Raw genomic sequence first — 17715 nt, forward strand, 5'->3', positions numbered from 1 at the left:
TTCCTTTTTCTGGCCTTATTACCGCATTGGCATATAGCGTTTCGAGTTTCACGTAGAAGCCAGAAAGAAAGCTGACATCACTCAGCCACGGCATTGAGTTTCACACCCGAACCCGTACTCATACACAAACACCCCCCCTCCTCCTCCTCCCAGCGCCTTCCTTTCACCCTTAGTGTCTTAGAAATGGGTTAGCGCCGCAGCTTTGCAGCCTGGCACATATTTCCCCAGTGGTTCCACTAACAACTGTCTAATCCGGTCTGGATGGGCCCATCCCTGTAAACACGGTCTCAGAGCGGAGTCTTAGTCCGAGAAGCAGCAGCTGCCAAACACGCTCTTATTTATGGAGCAGAGACCCTCAGGCGTGCCAGTTTGCCTTAGCTATTCTCCAAGGCCTGAAGATTACACTATTAGGTGTCCCTGGCCTTGCTTACTTAACTCTTAACTTAATTAATAATTAAGGCTTGGTAATTAAGTTGACAGCTTTTGAGCTAGAACCACCAAACTTGATGCAAATGTTCAGTCCATACCTGAGATTTATGCCTACACTTTTGGGGCAGATCGGAAGTACGGTTTTTATGTTTTCGTACAAATTGTTTTTCCATAGGAATGAATGGCGGAACGTTCGGTTATGTCAAAATCAGCCACTTATGGTATCGTAATGGGCACCTGATCAGTACACACTTATTATGGTTCTTCAAGGCTTCTTTGGTTCTTTATAGAACCACGAACACTCATAGAACCCTTTGTATGATTAAAGGCTTCGTGGAAGCGTTCTTCAGATTGATGGAGAATGTGCTGTAGATGATTATATATTGAACCTTTTTGAAAAGGGTTCTATAAAGCACCAAAAAGGGTCCTTCTATTGTAATAAGACTGACATTACAGTAACAGTAGAAGAACACTTTTTGGTGCTGTATAGAACCCTTTTAAAAAAGGTTCTACAGCACGTTCCCAAACAATCTGAAAAAAGCTTGCACTTTAATCATGTAAAGGGTTCTTTGAGTGGTCACGGCCCTATATAGAATCTTTTTTTTTTTTTACTAAAGAACCCTTGAAGAACCATAAATTTCAAATGTGTAGGCTCTATCTAACGATGAAAGAGCCTGATTTTAACCCGTCTAAACAGCCATCAGTTTATTACAGTGTAATTACATTATTATTGCTATATTAGTGGATTTTCTATTTCTAGTTAGCAGGAAGTTTTTGTCAGACAGGCTTTGGATTCAGAATCAGAATCAGAATCCTTCGTCCGCCTAATGCTGCATCCATTTGACTGCCCCTAACTGATATCACTGCTTTCTCCTTCTGTCTCCATCACAGCCAAAGAGCAGTACTCCATTCCAGGTGAGTGGGCTTCAACATTCCCTACCCTTCCTCGTTGGCTTTCTCTTTTACTTTTTTGTTGCCCCCCTTCCCCTCCTCCGAACCCCCCCCTCTCTCTGCCTCTCATGCTTTGCTCCATCACACGGCATTGTAGACATTCATTCAGCAATGAATGGAACCCGTAAATCCCTCTGTCAAATGATCTCAGAACCGGGATGAGAAGAAAACCTATTATGACGAATGTTCGGGTTTCTTTGTGACGTTTTGTTTTGTCTAACTTTCGAAGGAAGTTGTTTGTAATAAGGTGGCCTCTGCAGTAACTTACCAAAGGAGGGGGGGGTGGGATGTGTGGGGAGGGGGTGTCTCAGAGCAGAGAGATTCATATCTGGTGGTGTTTCCGGATCCTTTCACCAGAGCGTTTTTCCAAGAATATAATTTTATGGGGAGCAGTCAAGTGAATGAAATGAAGCGCTGACATTGGCAGAAGGCTTTAATGGAAATTTAAGCGCTGGAAAGATCAAAGAGATACTTGATTCATGCGTTATCTGTCCTCCTCTAATAATAATAAAAAGCTGAAAGCGGTTCAGCGCCGTCCCCGCAGAACAGCCTTTTATTAGATGAATAATAGGAAGTCTTATATCATAAGACAAAGTGACTGTCCTGAGGTTTTCTACTGCTGTATCTCTCTAGCGACTCTCTATTTCGCTTCCTCCCTCCTCCCTCCTCTCGCTCGCCCTCTCTCTTTCCCTTCCTCCTACGCAACAAAAAGTTCTGAAAGATAAACAGCCCCAGGACGTCTGAAATGGTCTGTGTCGGAGAATCTCGTCTCTTCGCCGAAGCCCCCCCCAGCCAGCTGTGAGTCACTCCGGGTTTCCAGCGCAGATGAGGTCTTAATTGGAACTTGGAGTACAAGTGATGAACAAAGTGGAATTCACCACCCATCTTCACCCCTCGCAAAAAAAAGAGAAACAACAAAGAGCTCTGCCAACTTTACTGTTTCCTCTCAAGCTGTTTTTTTTTTTGTTTGTTTGTTATTATTCAGTCAGGAAATACCGCTTCCACAAGTCACACCCAAAGCGTCCACTAATGCTAGATCATTAGTGTGTCTAAACTTCCTGAATCTGAGAAGAGTCTGGGGGAGAAGTGGAAAGAAAAGTGGGACAAAAAAAGAACCCTCGTTTGCTGACCTTAGCAGAACACGTCAGCCTGCCCCTGCAGAACTGGTCATCCCATACATTCGAAGGGGAATTTTCTCTGAATTTCTGAAATTTCTTAATAATTAACTGAATAAAGGAGCAAAGACATTCAGGGTCGTTTGACGTGATCATGAAATGAACCATTCTAGAGAAGCTGGTGATGGAAATCAGACGTCTGAAGCTCCCTCAGAAGGTTATTACATGCAATGGTTATGAATACTTTGCCTGAAACATTGTTTTACATGAAGCCTTTGACTCTACACATTAGGGCAGGTGCAAAAAAGCATCTATTTCTGCTGGTTAATCTGCAATTTATGAATCATGAATTGTTAGTGTGACTATTTTGATTAAGAAAATGAACTAACCGTCGGTTTTTATTTAGTTTTTGTCAACTTGGTGTTGACACTGCATTTTGACACTGCAAAAAATGGTATCTTGTCAAGTGAAATTATCTTAATTCTAGTCGATATGTCTAATATTTCTTATTTTGAGATGGTTGTGCACTTATTGTAGATTATGTAGCTTATTTTTTAGACATTTTTCTGTTTTAAGTAATTTTATGAAGTAAATTATCTCACTACACTGGCTGATGATTTAGCTTGTTTCAAACAAAAAATTACCTGCCAATGTAGTAAGATAATTTCACTTAATAAAATTACTTAAAATAAGCAAAAAATGTTTGGAAAGAAGTCAAATAATCCTGAAATAAGCTTACAAAGAGCTTAACAGGAGAAATAAAATTAAAGATAATTTTACTTGACAAGATACTGTTTTTTGCAGTTCAGGAATGCTAGTCATAGTGTACGTCATCGTTACGCTGGTTAAACAAATCAAAAATAAGCGCTTACCGATCTGAACTGCGCTCTGATTGAGCTTGCATGCTCACTCGGAAAAAAAGCACAGTGCATCCAACAAGAAAAGAAACCCCATGCCTCTTTTATACAGGCATAGAAACACAGTAGCACTCAGAAGGCTCCAGTTCTCTGCACTGAACTTCATAAAATGATGTTACTGTTGCCGAGAATTGGGGTTAAAATACATACAGAGTGATAAGATACATGCAGGATATTAAAAGGCAATATAGTCACCTTACTTCTTCAGAATTACCACTATTTTGCCACCAACATTACATATAAAAAAACATAAGACAGTGTAGGTTCACTGGATGCATCAGAGACAATGCAGCCCCTGGTTCCAATCACCTCCATTATAAAGAAATCCAAGTGGGAAGGATTTTCTGCAGTGCACTATTTCAGCTCAAAACAACAGTATTTGGTGGTTGAGGGCACGAATGAGCTGAAGATTATTGTTGTACTATCGAAGAATGGTGTACTGATCCAGGACTGCGTCATTCCCTGCTGCAGATTCCTTTGAACAGGATTTGTGGTTTTGCCCTGGACGAGGACTTTGGTTAAATAACAAATTAGCTTTTAACTTTTCATCAGATGGACTTGTCTGTGGTGAGTGAGCATGGACTTTTTCTCCCACACGCTGTAGCTGGGAGCACTTCGGCTCGTTAACAGCCACCCCAAAGCCGTAGCAAGAGCAACAATAGTGCGCCGTCCAACCAAAGCACACAACGGCTCCCTCCATAAGTGGCTTCAAGTGCAATCCGTGTGTTCAATAATTGAACGCCTATTATATAACTGCCTTCAAGCACTTTGGCACATAAAGTCTATTCTTAGCAAGTCACAAACAGTGAGAGAAAAGACCGGTCTGCTCCTGTTTTTTAAGGACAGCGATCTGTATGGGTTGCGCGAATGTCCTCCAGGGAGAATAATCACACTCTTTGCTTACCGAAACGTCCCCCCACCCCCCCCACCCCCCAGATCTCCAAGGTTCCACCGAAGTGCTTTGATTTCATAGTCCTGGTGTGTTTATCTGGCAAAGCAGTTCCCACATAGACCTGCAAGCGCCAAGCCACTGGTGTTTCACACTGCATGGTCCAAAAGGCAGCAGGAACCTCGACTGGGAAAGACATTATCTGCCAGTGAAGGTCCTGATAGACGAGTCGCTGCAGGCAACCCAACACTTGATGAGCTACTCCGAGAGGAAAACATCTGAATGAAGTTGGTGGTCTAGTGTGGGAAGGATGGGGGATATCCAAGGATGGAGGAGGCCAAAAATTGCAGGCGCCTTTCGGCAATGGGGTAATGTTCACGAGCATCTTTGATTGATTTGTGATTCTTTATCTGTGTTCCTTCAGGGACTGAGGACACCAGGTTGAACAACGAGTGCAACAACGACCCGGTCTGTCCAGCCAAGTGCCGCTGCGAGTCCAACGTGGTGGACTGCTCCAACCTGCGTCTCACCAAGATCCCTGAACACATCCCAGCCTCCACCACTGAGCTGTAAGCACTTCCGCATGGATCCCGCAAACATTACCCTTTTTCACCTTTTCCAATACCAAGTCTAGCTCTCTTTCCTGTAGATGTAAATGTATCTCCAGTGGCAAAACCCATTGCCTCAGTTTAGGATGTGGTTTTTGACGGTCATTAATGCTGAAAGCTTGAACACTCATCTTCATCCAGAAGGGATGCGGGTGTGGGATTTGCCTTGCCTCTGTGACTGATTGTTTTAGCAGGACTTGTACTACTATCTTCCTCTGCCTCTGAATGTCCTTGTCTCCCAACCTGACCTTATTCTCCCTTGCTGTCCCTGAAGCCGTCTCAACAACAATGAGATCACATCTCTGGAGGCCACCGGCGCGTTCAAGACTCTAACGCAGCTGAAAAAAATGTAAGTGTGACATCCAAGAGTTCAGCAGTGCTTTGATTTCAACACAGTGTGGCGAAGCTTCTCTGATGTCCCTGTTTGTCTCACAGAAACCTCAGCAATAATAAGATTTCAGAAATCGAGGATGGTGTGTTTGAGGGCGCTTCTTCGGTCAACGAGCTGCACCTGACGGCCAATCAGCTGGACTCCGTACGCAGTAGCATGTTCAAGGGTCTGGAGGGTTTACGGATGCTGTGAGTTTATTCGTCTTTCAGTTGTATGCTAATTGCTAATTCTCATTCCACAGCATGCTAATTCTTAAATTGGTTTAAAAAACCTGCAAATCAGGGATACATACATCATCTAAACCGCTTATCCTTATGGGTCGCGGTGGGGTGCTGGAGCCTATCCCAGCTGTCATTGGGCGGAAGGCAGGATACACCCTGCACAGGTCGCCAGTCCATCGCAGGGCAGAAAGACAGACAGACAGACATACATATTTACACACACACTCACACTTAGGGGCAATTCAGCATGTCCAATTGGCCTGACTGCATGTTTTTGGACTGTGGGAGGAAACCGGAGTACCCGGAGGAAACCCACGCAGACACGGGGAGAACATGCAAACACAGAAATGACCCTGGTCACCCGGCCAGGAATCGAACCCTGGCCATTCTCGCTGTGAGGCAACAGCGCTACCCACTGTGCCACCGTGCCGCCTGCGAATCAGGGATATTATTGTTAACGAAAACTGTTACTGAAAATTTGTGGGAAAATTTCTTTGGCCAAAAAAATGTTTTTTAGTTTATTAGTGCATAAAAGATGCTGTATCTTGAAGGAAGGCTAGAAAGCTAGCTGGCTGAGACTCTCTGGCTAGCTGATTCTAATGCTTTGATGCTTGGAGTTCTTGTCAGTTTACACAATGTAAAAGAACTGTATTAGAGTTGTAACAAGTATCACTGAATGTGATTGGAATTACTCAGATTGTAAGAAGCTGATAATGTAACCAACTTCTAAGACTGAACTTTAGAGTTGTGGGAAAATATCCCTGCAGATTTCTTTGAAAAACTGAAAGCAAAATTCCTGAAAATGAATGTAAAAGTTGAACATGCTAAATACTGGGGAAAAGATATAATAATTAGTTGTTTCTTATGTAAATATAATGATATATATTGATGGTTTATTCTAATGTAAATATAATGATATATATTGATGGTTTATTCTAATGTAAATATAATGATATATATTGATGGTTTATTCTAGCCTAATCAAATATTCATTATTACAACTTTAATTATAATAGTAACTCTCTTTCTTTAGTAAAAACTAAAACTGAACCTGAAATCGAAGAAAAGCTAAATTAAAAGTCCTACTTTTCAGAACATAAAAATGAAACTAAAACTGTTAATGTGCTCTTAAAACCACAATAAAAAAACGTACCCAAAATAAAAGATTTCAAAGTTGTAATAACCCCGATACTAACATTGGCTCGCCTTTTAACAGTATTCTGAGAATCACAAACAAAAACACTACAGTGTGGTGAGATTTAGCTGTTTTACGCTTACCTAACATGATTGATTACAGCTGATATTCTGGTACTTGAAAACAATATTAAAAATAAAGTCTTGACTTCTGTCTTTTTTTTTTTTAGAATGCTCCGCAACAACCGTATCAGCTGCATTCACAACAACAGCTTCACCGGCCTGCACAACGTCCGTCTGCTGTCTCTCTACGACAACCAGCTGACCACCATTACGCCTGGAGCCTTCGACACCCTTCAGACCCTCTCTACTCTGTATGTACTAAACCATTGTCCAGTCTTTTGCACGGCCCCAAAGCTGTGGTCTTGCTGTTGCTAGCTTTGCAACAATAAATCTGACTGACTGTTTTACAGAGCCATCTGGATTTGTATATTCCACAAATATAGCAATTTACAATTAGCTTCAAATATCAAACTGAATTGACCCCACTTCCTCTGCAGGTTGAGAACAAGAGCTGGTTTCAATTAGTGTGAAGGAAACATGCTTGGAGCTTTGACTGGAATGTACTGTCTTCTAAGTCCTCTGTGTTTTTTGTGGCAGGAACCTGCTGGCCAACTCCTTTAACTGCGACTGCCGGCTGGCATGGCTGGGCGACTGGCTGCGGAGCCGCAAGATCGTCACAGGGAACCCACGCTGCCAACGCCCGGCCTTCCTGAAGGAGATCCCGCTGCAAGATGTGGCTCTGCCAGATTTCCGCTGCGAAGAAGGTAGAACACTCTCATCGCCTGTCTAGAACCTGACAAAACAGTCTATAAGATGACTGTTGTAAATAGCTTCTTAATCAGTAATTATTAACTGCTGTAACAATCCATTGACTTTTTTCAGATTCACAGAATAAAATGAAGCCTTTTGCTTGTCTTGCTGGGTCATTTGTTTTTGCTCTCAAGATCAATATTGCATTAAACTATGCCGACCACTCTCCAGCCTTATCTCTCTCGTGGATGAATGTGCCTTTCTCTCTTTTGCCATTTATTTCTCTCTACCTCTCAGTCTTTTGTCTCTCCATTCTTATCTCAATCTCCACCTGTATACACTTCTTGCATCTACACACCGACCTTCTCTTTTTTAAACTCTTTTTCTTTCGAGCGCTTTGTTGCCTTCTCATCACCATGTATCTTTCTTTTGTTATCTCTTTGTCTGGCTTTATAACATTGTGTCTCATTTGTCATGCATGCCTCTCTGCTAGAGGTCGGCCACCCGGGCCGAACCTGACAGGGCCCATCAAAATATTGGGCTTAGGGCAGGTTTGTGCCAGGCTTGGGGCAGGCTTGAGCCGGGTTCGGGCCAGGATCAGGCCAGGCTTGGGGCACGTTGGGCCTCGGCTTGGGCTGGGATCAGGCCAGGCTCGGGGCAGGTCAGGCCTGTACTCGAGCTGGGATCAGGAAATACTCTGGGCAGATCAGGCCAGGTTTGGGCCAGAATCAGGCTAGGCTTGGGCCATGATCAGGCCAGGCTTGGGCTGTGATCAGGCCAGGTTTTGGCTGGGCTTGGGCTGGGTTCAGGTTTGTTATCAATTGAGTGACTTTATATGATTTTGTTTTTATTTGAAAAACGGACTGGAAAACCTTGTCTCTGATAAAGTCGGGTTTCAAATTTAGCGGTACCAGCCAGCTCTGGCTGGGTCAGGTCTCAGAGTCATGGGTAGAGGTCTGGTTTGGGCTTTAATTTCAAGTCTGTGAAGGCCTTCCTTCTCTGTTATTACATCTGCCTTCATGTATCTTTCACCTTCTGTCTCTTCCTTTACTGACCCCTCCCTCTGTCTCCCCTCTCATGTCCCATGGTGTAGGCCAAGAGGATGCCAGCTGTATGCCCCGCCCACAGTGCCCCAGTGAGTGTACTTGCCTGGAGACGGTGGTGCGCTGTAGCAACAAGCACCTGCGCGCCCTCCCCAAAGGCATTCCCCGCAACGTTACTGAGCTGTAAGTCTGGATTGAAGGAGATGCTCAATGTGCCACCACACTTTTTCAGTTTCCCATACAAAAGCTAAACAGTGTCATTCAGAATTGAGAAAGCAGCCAGATTGATAAACAGACAGACAGATAGACAAACATACAAGTGGGCCTGAGGTACAAGAATAAATAGTTGAGACATATTGGCACCTGATATTTGTACTTTTGTTCTGTCTTTTCAAAGCATGTTTTTTTTTTTTCATTTCCTTCTTCTGAGCCCTGAAGCGGCTGGTTTTGCTATAAACAGGAGGCCAAGAGAAAAATAAATAGCAGTGTGCAGCTCCTCTCCCAGCCACATTCCTCAGAGTGAGGCTCCCAGGAGCTCCTGGAGCTGGGACTGATGTCATTCCCGAGTGAAGGGCCAAAGAACTGGAGGCACAGGGGTAGAGGTGAACATGTAAGGCTATATCAGCCTTCACCACCAGAAGAAGCATACAAAGTGAAATTGCATGCTGATGAGTAGGAATGATGGAGATGAGGCCTTGTCGATATATGGACTACACATCCACACTTACACATACAGCACTGTGCAAAAGTCTGAGACCACCCTTCATGGATTTAATTTGCAGGGAAAATGGCCGTTACGTATAAGGTATCCATTCACTCGTTATTCATTACCTTTTATTAATACATTAGTAAGTGGAAAAACAGGAAACTGGAACTCCAAATATGTTTAAAGCAACAGAGAAAATGGGACTCCTAGCAACCACATGGAAGTCCTAGTAGACCACCAACACTGCCCCCATCAGATAAACAGCACTTAAAGCTTTCATCTTTGAGAGAGAGGAGAAAATCAAGCTGCTTCAGATCTGAAAACATCCACAAGTGTTTCTGTCCATCCTTCCACTGTGAGAAGACGACTCAGCGCTGTGGGTCTGAAAGGATGTGTAGCTGATCAAAAAGAACCTCACTGAGAAAAGGAGACGGACACATCAAACAAAGAAGCTGAACAATGGGCTGACCACCCCAGAGTCCAGACCTCAACACCACTGAATGTGTTTGATTAATTCAGAAAATGATCAACCAGCTTCTAAGACTGAACTTTGGAGGTGTGTCTGCGGATTGAGAAACTGAAGGCAGGTCTTCTGAAAATAAAGGTAAAGATGGACACACTAAATGCAGCTTCTGTGTAATATTCTTTTAAATGTTTCCTGCTTTTTCCTGATACTGAAATATTAATAATCTGAAAGGAAAGTGAATCAATGAAGGGTGGTCTCTGACTTCTGCATAGTACCTGTCTGCCTCCGCCCCTTGCAGGCCCCCAAGGCTCTGTAGCACCCTTCGTCCAGACCAACCCGTCATTTCCAATACAGGTGCTCTCACTGATCTCAAACCTGTACTGTCCAGGTGTGCTGCTTTCATCTACTCATCAGCTGCTCCTCAAGCACTGTCATTAACCTCAAACAGATAGCGCCGCTTCCCCCCCTTCCAACTCTCTTCCTTTCCCCAGTGGGCCCCGAGGACAATGGGGTCTGCCACGGGCATAACCCGTGGGACGACTGGGTGGGTGTGAAAGGGTCAGCTCATTTCACTGAACCCCCTGCAGCAAGTCACACCCCCCTGGTGGCCTCTATTGTGTTCTCCAAAACAGAGTACACACTGGGAGGGGCATGGGGAGGGGGACACAGTGGGACAGAGGAGTCGAAATGCCCTGACTATATGTGTGTGGTGGGAGTGACACATTCCTTATGCATGCACCAACAGGCATACCAGAAAGCATGCAGTCATCAATCATCTGGACAGATGTATACAATGCTAACCACACTTGCTCTTTTGCATTAGTGTAATAATTTTAAAGCTGCATCGCCTAAGGATGCAACTATTTCACAGAACCTTGCCAGGGACACCCAGCAAGGTTTTGTCTTGACTTTCTTAGCCTCCTTGAGCCCTTATGAACCCAATAACCACCGAATGCTGCCATCGAGCCCTTCACTAGCACTATCCAAATGGTAAAAGGTCGAAAGAACGGCCCTATTGTGGCACACAGTGGGTCGCAGACTTAGCGTGGGAGTCTATTGTTGAGGGAATGAGAGATACTTTCTCACGGCAAGGGACGAGATGGGAAGAGGGCTGGCCTCTAACCGTGCCCCTCTCTCTCTGCAGGTACCTGGACGGCAACCAGTTTAGCATGGTGCCAAAAGAACTCGCCGCCTTCAAGTATCTGCAGCTGGTGTGAGTGTTCCTGCCTTCCGTTCATTCTTTCCTTCTGTCATTTTTTTCGTTTGTTTCTTTGTTTTTTAGATGAAAGGAGCTGTACATGCTGTATTCAGAGCTAACAGTCTTGTTTCTTTTTAGTGACCTGAGTAACAACAAAATCAACTCCTTGACGAATTCCTCCTTCGCCAACATGAGTCAACTCACCACCCTGTACGTTTTCCCCACTCATCAGCAGCTTAATGACTTAAATATGTAGTTTTAGGCCAGAAATGCTAATGTGATCAATGGAAACGTTCTAGCTTTCATCATTTGTGCTCTGCTTGTTTTCAGTCCTTTGTAATTATGTCATAAATTTTTCAATCCGAGTTAGAAAGTTAATGCTAACCTTGCTGTCTTTCCTTCCACAGGATCCTGAGTTACAACGCCCTTCGCTGCATTCCAGCCCTTGCCTTCTCGGGCCTTCGTTCCCTCCGCTTGCTGTATGTCTACCTCTTTTGTTTTTTTTTGTTCTTCCCATGTAGCTTGTCTTAGTCAGGTGGACAGGTCTGCTACCTGTGTTGATGAGGCCTGATAGAATACTGAGGTTTGGGCCAAGTTTGGGCCAATTTTTCATGTGTAACGTCAGGTTTGGGCCAGCCTCGGGTTTGTTTCCTAATGAGTGTTTTTTTTATGCAATAAAAGCTGATCTTAACATGGATGAAAACAAACGTAATACCATGAAACCTCGCAAAATCCATACTATGTAAAATTTCAAATTGTCTTTGTGGAAATCCTGGTTGTTACATCCCCAAAAAAGGACACTGATCACATATGACATTGAGCTTGAGAAGGTTTTTTGAGCTATGATAGCAGCAGGACCAGTACATTATCTCTTCAGTGACTTATTTACCATGGATGCAGTCGCTTCACAGCCGCTACTAACTAGAAACAAATGCCACTGTCAAAGTACGCACTGGCTAAGTCAGGACCGGCTGTTAAAGCATGTCTGCAAGTCTGGGTGGAGTTTGGGTCTCAAATTTAGCAGTGCTAGATGGGCCTCAGTCATGGCTAGGGGTCAGGTTTGGGCTTTGATTTTAGCCAGGTTTCGCCAATTCAAGGTGCAGTGATTCCAGAGATGTTTTAAAGGTATCATTCATATTCCAGACCTCTAAATTGTCAAGAGTAGGAATACAGATGTAGGATTCGTTTATGCCTTTCACAGCCTAATGGATACAGTTACTGCATATTGGGAGAGACAGAGCCTTATCCAAGATCACGGTTCTCATTCTGAGGTGCTTGGTAGGGGCCCAGGACATTTAGGCATCCTTCAGAATCAGCCATGGCTCACTTAACTGCCTAACAGGGAGATCATTTCTGGCACTGGAAGAAGTCCTGCAGATGATGATGGCACTCTCATATGTACTTTAAGCATTCACCAGTGTTAGAGCAAGGAAACCGTGAGGAGAATTGGATTTAGGAGATTCCCGCCACAGCGTGGGGAAAGCGAAAAGCCATCTGCGATTGGGACGGGTGCGAGAGAAAGCGAGGATGCTGTGACAGATGGGACTGTGCCGCCAAAGCAGAGGGGCATGTATTGCAGACGCTGTATCTCGGCCTGTGCTTGTGTGTGCATGAGGGAGGAGGGGGTAAGCAGCAGACTATTGACATGTGGCACACCAGACATGCTTTTTTACGGGCTGCAACAAAGCCATGAACACCACCCCCCCCTCTCTTTTATGCCTAAACGATCCCGAAATCCGACGATCATTAGTAAATATGGGGCTTTTTCCGCCCTGCCTTGTGGCTTTGATGTTAATAAATCTGCATTAGTAGTTGCTCTGTCTGCTCTTACTCGGTGACGTGCCGTGTAAGTCGGCCTCATTTGCAACATACCCCTTTTGCCATCACACAGATCTCTTAAAAGATCTGTTAGCGCCCCCCCCATCCACCAGCTTCCTCAGTCTGGACCACCCTATTGTCTCCATCACCCTTTTGCTCCAACAGAAGCGAGCACAGTTACCCGAAACTTTGATCTCTACTGCTAGTCTGATCCATCAAAGACTTTCCATAAAATATCAATTGGTGGCACCCCACTGTTTCGGTTAAATGAAAGCACCCAAAGTTCGTTGCGACTTCACTACAAACCAGCCAGTTTTACAGTTCGCTTAAAGACTCGAAAAGCCTCCGAGGTTCAAAGTCACCTTGCATGAAAGGCTGAACATTTTTAAGCTAGCCTTCACAAAATCTGCACTTAGGTGCTAAAGCGACCATAAAGCGTCACCTTTTGGCTCGTTCTATTTTTTTTGTTAACTAGAACAGCAAAGAGAGTGAAAAATAATTAACCCAGCTTAGCTTTGAGCAGGCCCGAGCTTCTTTGCGTCTGGCGCCGGACGTGGTTTCGATTTGGTATTAATAGGCTGCTAATTGGCCTTGAGGGGACACGAGGGTGAGGGCTTACAAAGCATCTCTGGAGGGAAGGTGCGAGGTAGGGGAGAAAGAGCGATAAAACAAGAGACAGAGAGTGAAATAGGGCTGAATTCTAATCACCATTATAATGTTAATGCATATATTAATATACTAGCATTTCTAATAACAATAACATGAATGTATTTTTGTAAGGGAAAGGGGTTTGTAGGTAATTGGTGCTCACATTGTGCAAACTTCTGCCGTTTGGTTGAGCAAGGAACTCAAAACCGAATACCATGTAACGATAACATATTCCATATCCAGTATTTTACTAAATTTAATTCATTCTCTCGCTACTACAGTGCAACACATGGCTTTTATACTAGAGGACACACAGTTATGGGTTTGGATTACCAACTATACTGTGGAATAACATCTTATTTGTATGACTAAACCTTTGCTAACATCAACTGTTAGTCTGCTGTGCAGAAACTGTTTAAAACTCCATCTAAGTCATAGACATCTGAAACGTTAAGCCCTGGTCATTATATCAGATAAAAAATTACGTTGAGTTAGCGACTCGAGACTTAAGACCTTTGAAATTTGTGTCCAAGTCAAGTTACTAGTCAGGCTAACACGTGACTTTACTTGAACTCAATTTTGAAACCAAGAGGCAAACCTTGAAGCAGGCACTAGCATGTGGTTTGCTACTGCAATAACTAACTTAGCTGAAGTTGTCAGCTAATCTAGCTAAAGCTTTAGCATGTTACAGATCACAATTCTTTAAAACGGAATGATGGTTGGCTGGATTAGCTATTACACTAGCTTGCTAGCATAACTGCTGTACAAACTTCATGCCAGTCAACTGTTTCAAGTTGTTTCGCCTGTTTCCTTAAAACACTGCATTTACTGAAATTAGCGCTAGAGTTGTTTCCCTCAGACTGAAGCTTTTTGTGTCATGAAAGGCTCGTTCTCTGTTTTTAGTAGGGTTTTACTTTTGTACAATGCAATCAGTGCAGCTAGAAATGAGACCAAACTTGGTCTCAAGACTTTACATGCAGTCAAAAGTGGAAAGCTACTTGCTACATTGGATAGCAAGTAGCCTAGATAGCATGATAGCTAATTTAGCCAAAGTTGTCACGAAATCAAGCTGAAGCTTTGGCAAGTTACAGATCACATTGCTTTAAAACATACTGAAACTTCAGCTGGATTAGCTCTTACACCAGCTAGCTAGCATAGTTGCTGTACAAACTACTGACTAGCCAGTCATTTCAAGTCGTTTTGCCTCTTTAAACACTTTATTTACTGTTTATATAGCTTCTGCTTTTTCCTTTAAAAGTTTTCTGTAATGAAAGGCTTGTAATTTGAAGCTGTGTCAAACTGAAGCGTACTACTTTATATTTTTGTCAAATGCAATGCGTGCTGCTAATTACAAGACTAAAGTTTTCAACAAAAGACTCAGAGCCGCAGCCCAGAGACTTGACATTTGTGAACGTCCCAGGTATTTTGACCTATGATAGCAGGAGGACTGGCACATCGTCTCTTCAGCAGCCGTTCTGCAGTAATACGAGCAAGTTTGTGTTGGGTTTGGGTTTCAAATTTAGCCTTACCAATCGGGCCGGGGCGAGTTGGGTCTTAAAATTGCACGTTTGGGCTTCAGTTTTATGCCTACGCAGAGAAAATTGTGTTGTGCTTCTCAAATCTTTCTGAAACTGAAAATCACTGCCTGCCTCTATACTTTTGGCCTGTAGTGCGGGTCTTTTTGGCAACACGTGGTAATGACCTGGCGGATTAAGACGTCCATATTGTTTTACAGCCATTAAGCCCTCTCAGTCTTGTCACCTAATCGCCTTGCTGAGAGACAAGGAAGGAAATGTCTCTCTCTCCCTGTTTCTCTCTCTCTCTCTTTCTCTCCCTCTCTGCCTGTCTCTCTCAGCCAGACCAGTGCGGTCCGTCCGCAGTAACCCGACACTCTGCTCCACTGAATTCCACTGGAGCTCGCTGCCAAGCCCGCAGCGCGAAAATAGATAGCCCCAACGTCCGCCATGGCACCAGCGACAGGTGTCGAAAAAGAAAACTAAAAGAATCAGGCTGCCTTCTCGTGAGAAGGGCCAAGCATCAGGGTTCAGCTGCGGTTCGCAGGGACCCCTTTCAGTTTGATGGCTGGGAACGTGAAGCTTCATGGGAGACATCGTGACCAGACCAGACTGGCCGCTGATAAAGTAGACTGGGGAAAAAATGCAATTCTTTGCATTCTCCAGTATGTGAAGCCTCTCCTTGTGGCTGTCACTGCAAACCTCAGTGCCAAAAACAGGCCATTCCCAAAAGTTACCAGACAAAGTCACATACACAGTGGCTGCTTGAATGCCCCCGTTAAAGTGACAGGAACCTCTTTCCTTTGAGCCGCCGCTGTATGAATGAAGTGCCAGTTATGAGGTTAAAGGAGCAGTTTGGCACGAAATCAGATTTTCTCAGCCCATTGCCCCAAATGTATTTGGTGCCCTGGCTTCTTTATTTTAGCACTAGAGATACAATTTAATGTAGCTAGTGAGTAATGGAAGCTTACGCTGCACTAGTTAACCTAAATTTACAATAAACTAAAAATAAAATCATATATTTTTTTGCTTGTAGACATTTATCTGTGACAGATGACTTCCATTCTATCAAAAAGAGAGACATTTTACACTGATTTGCCCTGAAATTATAAACATATTAACTAGCTAGCTATGTCGGTTACATCACTTACATGGCAACAATTGGTATCTTGTCAAGTAAAATTACCTTATAGTCAATAAATGTAATATTTCTCCTTTATTATTTGGCAGATAATTTTGCTTGTTTCAAGAAATGTGGTTGAAAACAAAAAAAATTATCTGCCGGTATCGTGAGATTATTTTACTAAATAAAATGACCTAAAACAAGTAAATAATGTCTAGAAATAAGCTAGATAATCTTATAATATGTGCACAACCATCTCAAAATGGGAAATATTATATATATCGACTAGATTTAAGATCATTTCACTTGACGAGAGACCATTTTTTGCAGCGTGTGCTTTTCACCCAGCCAATCCCTGAGCTTGACCTAAACATTTAGCTATTTTTAATGTTTTATTTTTCCATATAATTATTATAATGACTAACTAATAATAACTACCTAATGATAGTCTTTTATGTACATACTTTCTAATGAATATTAGGGGAAAAAAAAAAAATTAAAATAAAATTAAAAAAAGTCATCACATACTTGCCTCAAACTGTGTTGTTAAGTGATCTCAAATAGACCTGCTTCTGTGGTTTCTGACAAAATTCAGGTATCAGTGTGACAGCTAATAGGGTTTTTAGCTATGCTTTGTGGTTTTGTCCATTTTTGTAGATGACCGTGTCATACAGTGTCAGAACCTACGTAAGCAAGTCTGTTTGAGGTTACTTAACAACAGTGTGGTTATTGCCATGTATGGCATGATTTGCATGATGCTAACTGGTGCATATAGACTGTATATGAACTGCAAAGTATATTCCTATTCGTGTGTTTGCATGTTTAAACAAGTAGCTTGAGACAGAAAATAAAATCAAAGAATTTTCGTCATTTTAAGATCACATTGAGTGGGGTAACTGTCTAAGTGTTGCCTCTATTGTCAGGAGATCGCAAGTTTGATTTCCGATGATGTCACAGCCATCCGGGTTGGTGGGATTATCCTCAGTCTCCCTCCATCACTCAGCACGATTCCAGGCAGTGTGGCCGTCTGTTAGCCAATGTTGCAGAATTGTCAGTTAGTGCTCTCCTGCAAGTGTGTTGAGCCACCCAATGATATTGCTTTAGCAGCAGTTTAATAAGATGTGGTGGTGCTTCAGGAAGCACATGCTAGTCCAGCTTGTGTGAAAATAAGGCAGAGTGGGGATCAGTGTTATAAAAACAACAACAGTATTGAAACATCACATTATTGAAGAAGAGCAGATTAAACAGCAGCTGCTTTTTTGCCTTAGCCTTAAAGGTTCAACACAGTTCTACTGCACGTTTTGAACACGCTGTAGCTCAAGGCCATCGTGAGGTGTCCCTCGCTGATTGCGTTTTATTGCTTCTCCCTCAGGTCCCTGCATGGTAACGACATCTCGGAGCTTCCTGATGGGATCTTCAGTGACGTGGTGTCCCTGTCGCACCTGTGAGTAACGCTACACTATCAGAGTTGTGCCTACATACATACACAGAACAGAGCTCTCCTGTGAGCCGTCTCTCTCAGTCAGTTCCGTCTGTTCCGTGTTAAATCTAAGAACACATGCACACAGAGCTTTAACTGTCACTGCCATCACAACCGCTTCACATGGCACAGGCACCCTGTGGTCTACCAGTAGCCTGCGGCTGCCATACACAGCACTGGCCACTGTCTGTCCTCACTGCATCAACTCCCACACACTTCCAGCATGTTTTTTTAATGCTGTTCAGTCTGCA

The 17715-nt window shown here is 43.4% G+C and overlaps 1 protein-coding gene across 3 annotated transcripts in view; it reads left to right on the plus strand.

Moving 5' to 3' along the window:
• slit1a (slit homolog 1a (Drosophila)) overlaps window positions 1-17715 on the plus strand; it is a 147355-nt gene that overhangs the window by 111298 nt on the left and 18342 nt on the right. For 2 of the 3 annotated variants that reach the window (XM_036583308.1, XM_036583309.1), the window contains exons 15-25: window positions 1321-1344; window positions 4726-4870; window positions 5184-5258; window positions 5345-5488; window positions 6886-7029; window positions 7316-7482; window positions 8562-8694; window positions 10828-10896; window positions 11020-11091; window positions 11289-11360; window positions 17357-17428. In XM_036583308.1, coding sequence (XP_036439201.1) covers window positions 1321-1344; window positions 4726-4870; window positions 5184-5258; window positions 5345-5488; window positions 6886-7029; window positions 7316-7482; window positions 8562-8694; window positions 10828-10896; window positions 11020-11091; window positions 11289-11360; window positions 17357-17428 — 1117 coding nt within the window. The remainder of the gene's footprint in view (window positions 1-1320; window positions 1345-4725; window positions 4871-5183; window positions 5259-5344; window positions 5489-6885; window positions 7030-7315; window positions 7483-8561; window positions 8695-10827; window positions 10897-11019; window positions 11092-11288; window positions 11361-17356; window positions 17429-17715) is intronic. The other variant, XM_036583310.1, reaches the window with a different exon arrangement.

The sequence above is a fragment of the Colossoma macropomum genome, unplaced genomic scaffold (genome assembly GCF_904425465.1).
Source record: "Colossoma macropomum unplaced genomic scaffold, Colossoma_macropomum, whole genome shotgun sequence".
NCBI classification, from domain to species: Eukaryota; Metazoa; Chordata; class Actinopteri; order Characiformes; family Serrasalmidae; genus Colossoma; species Colossoma macropomum.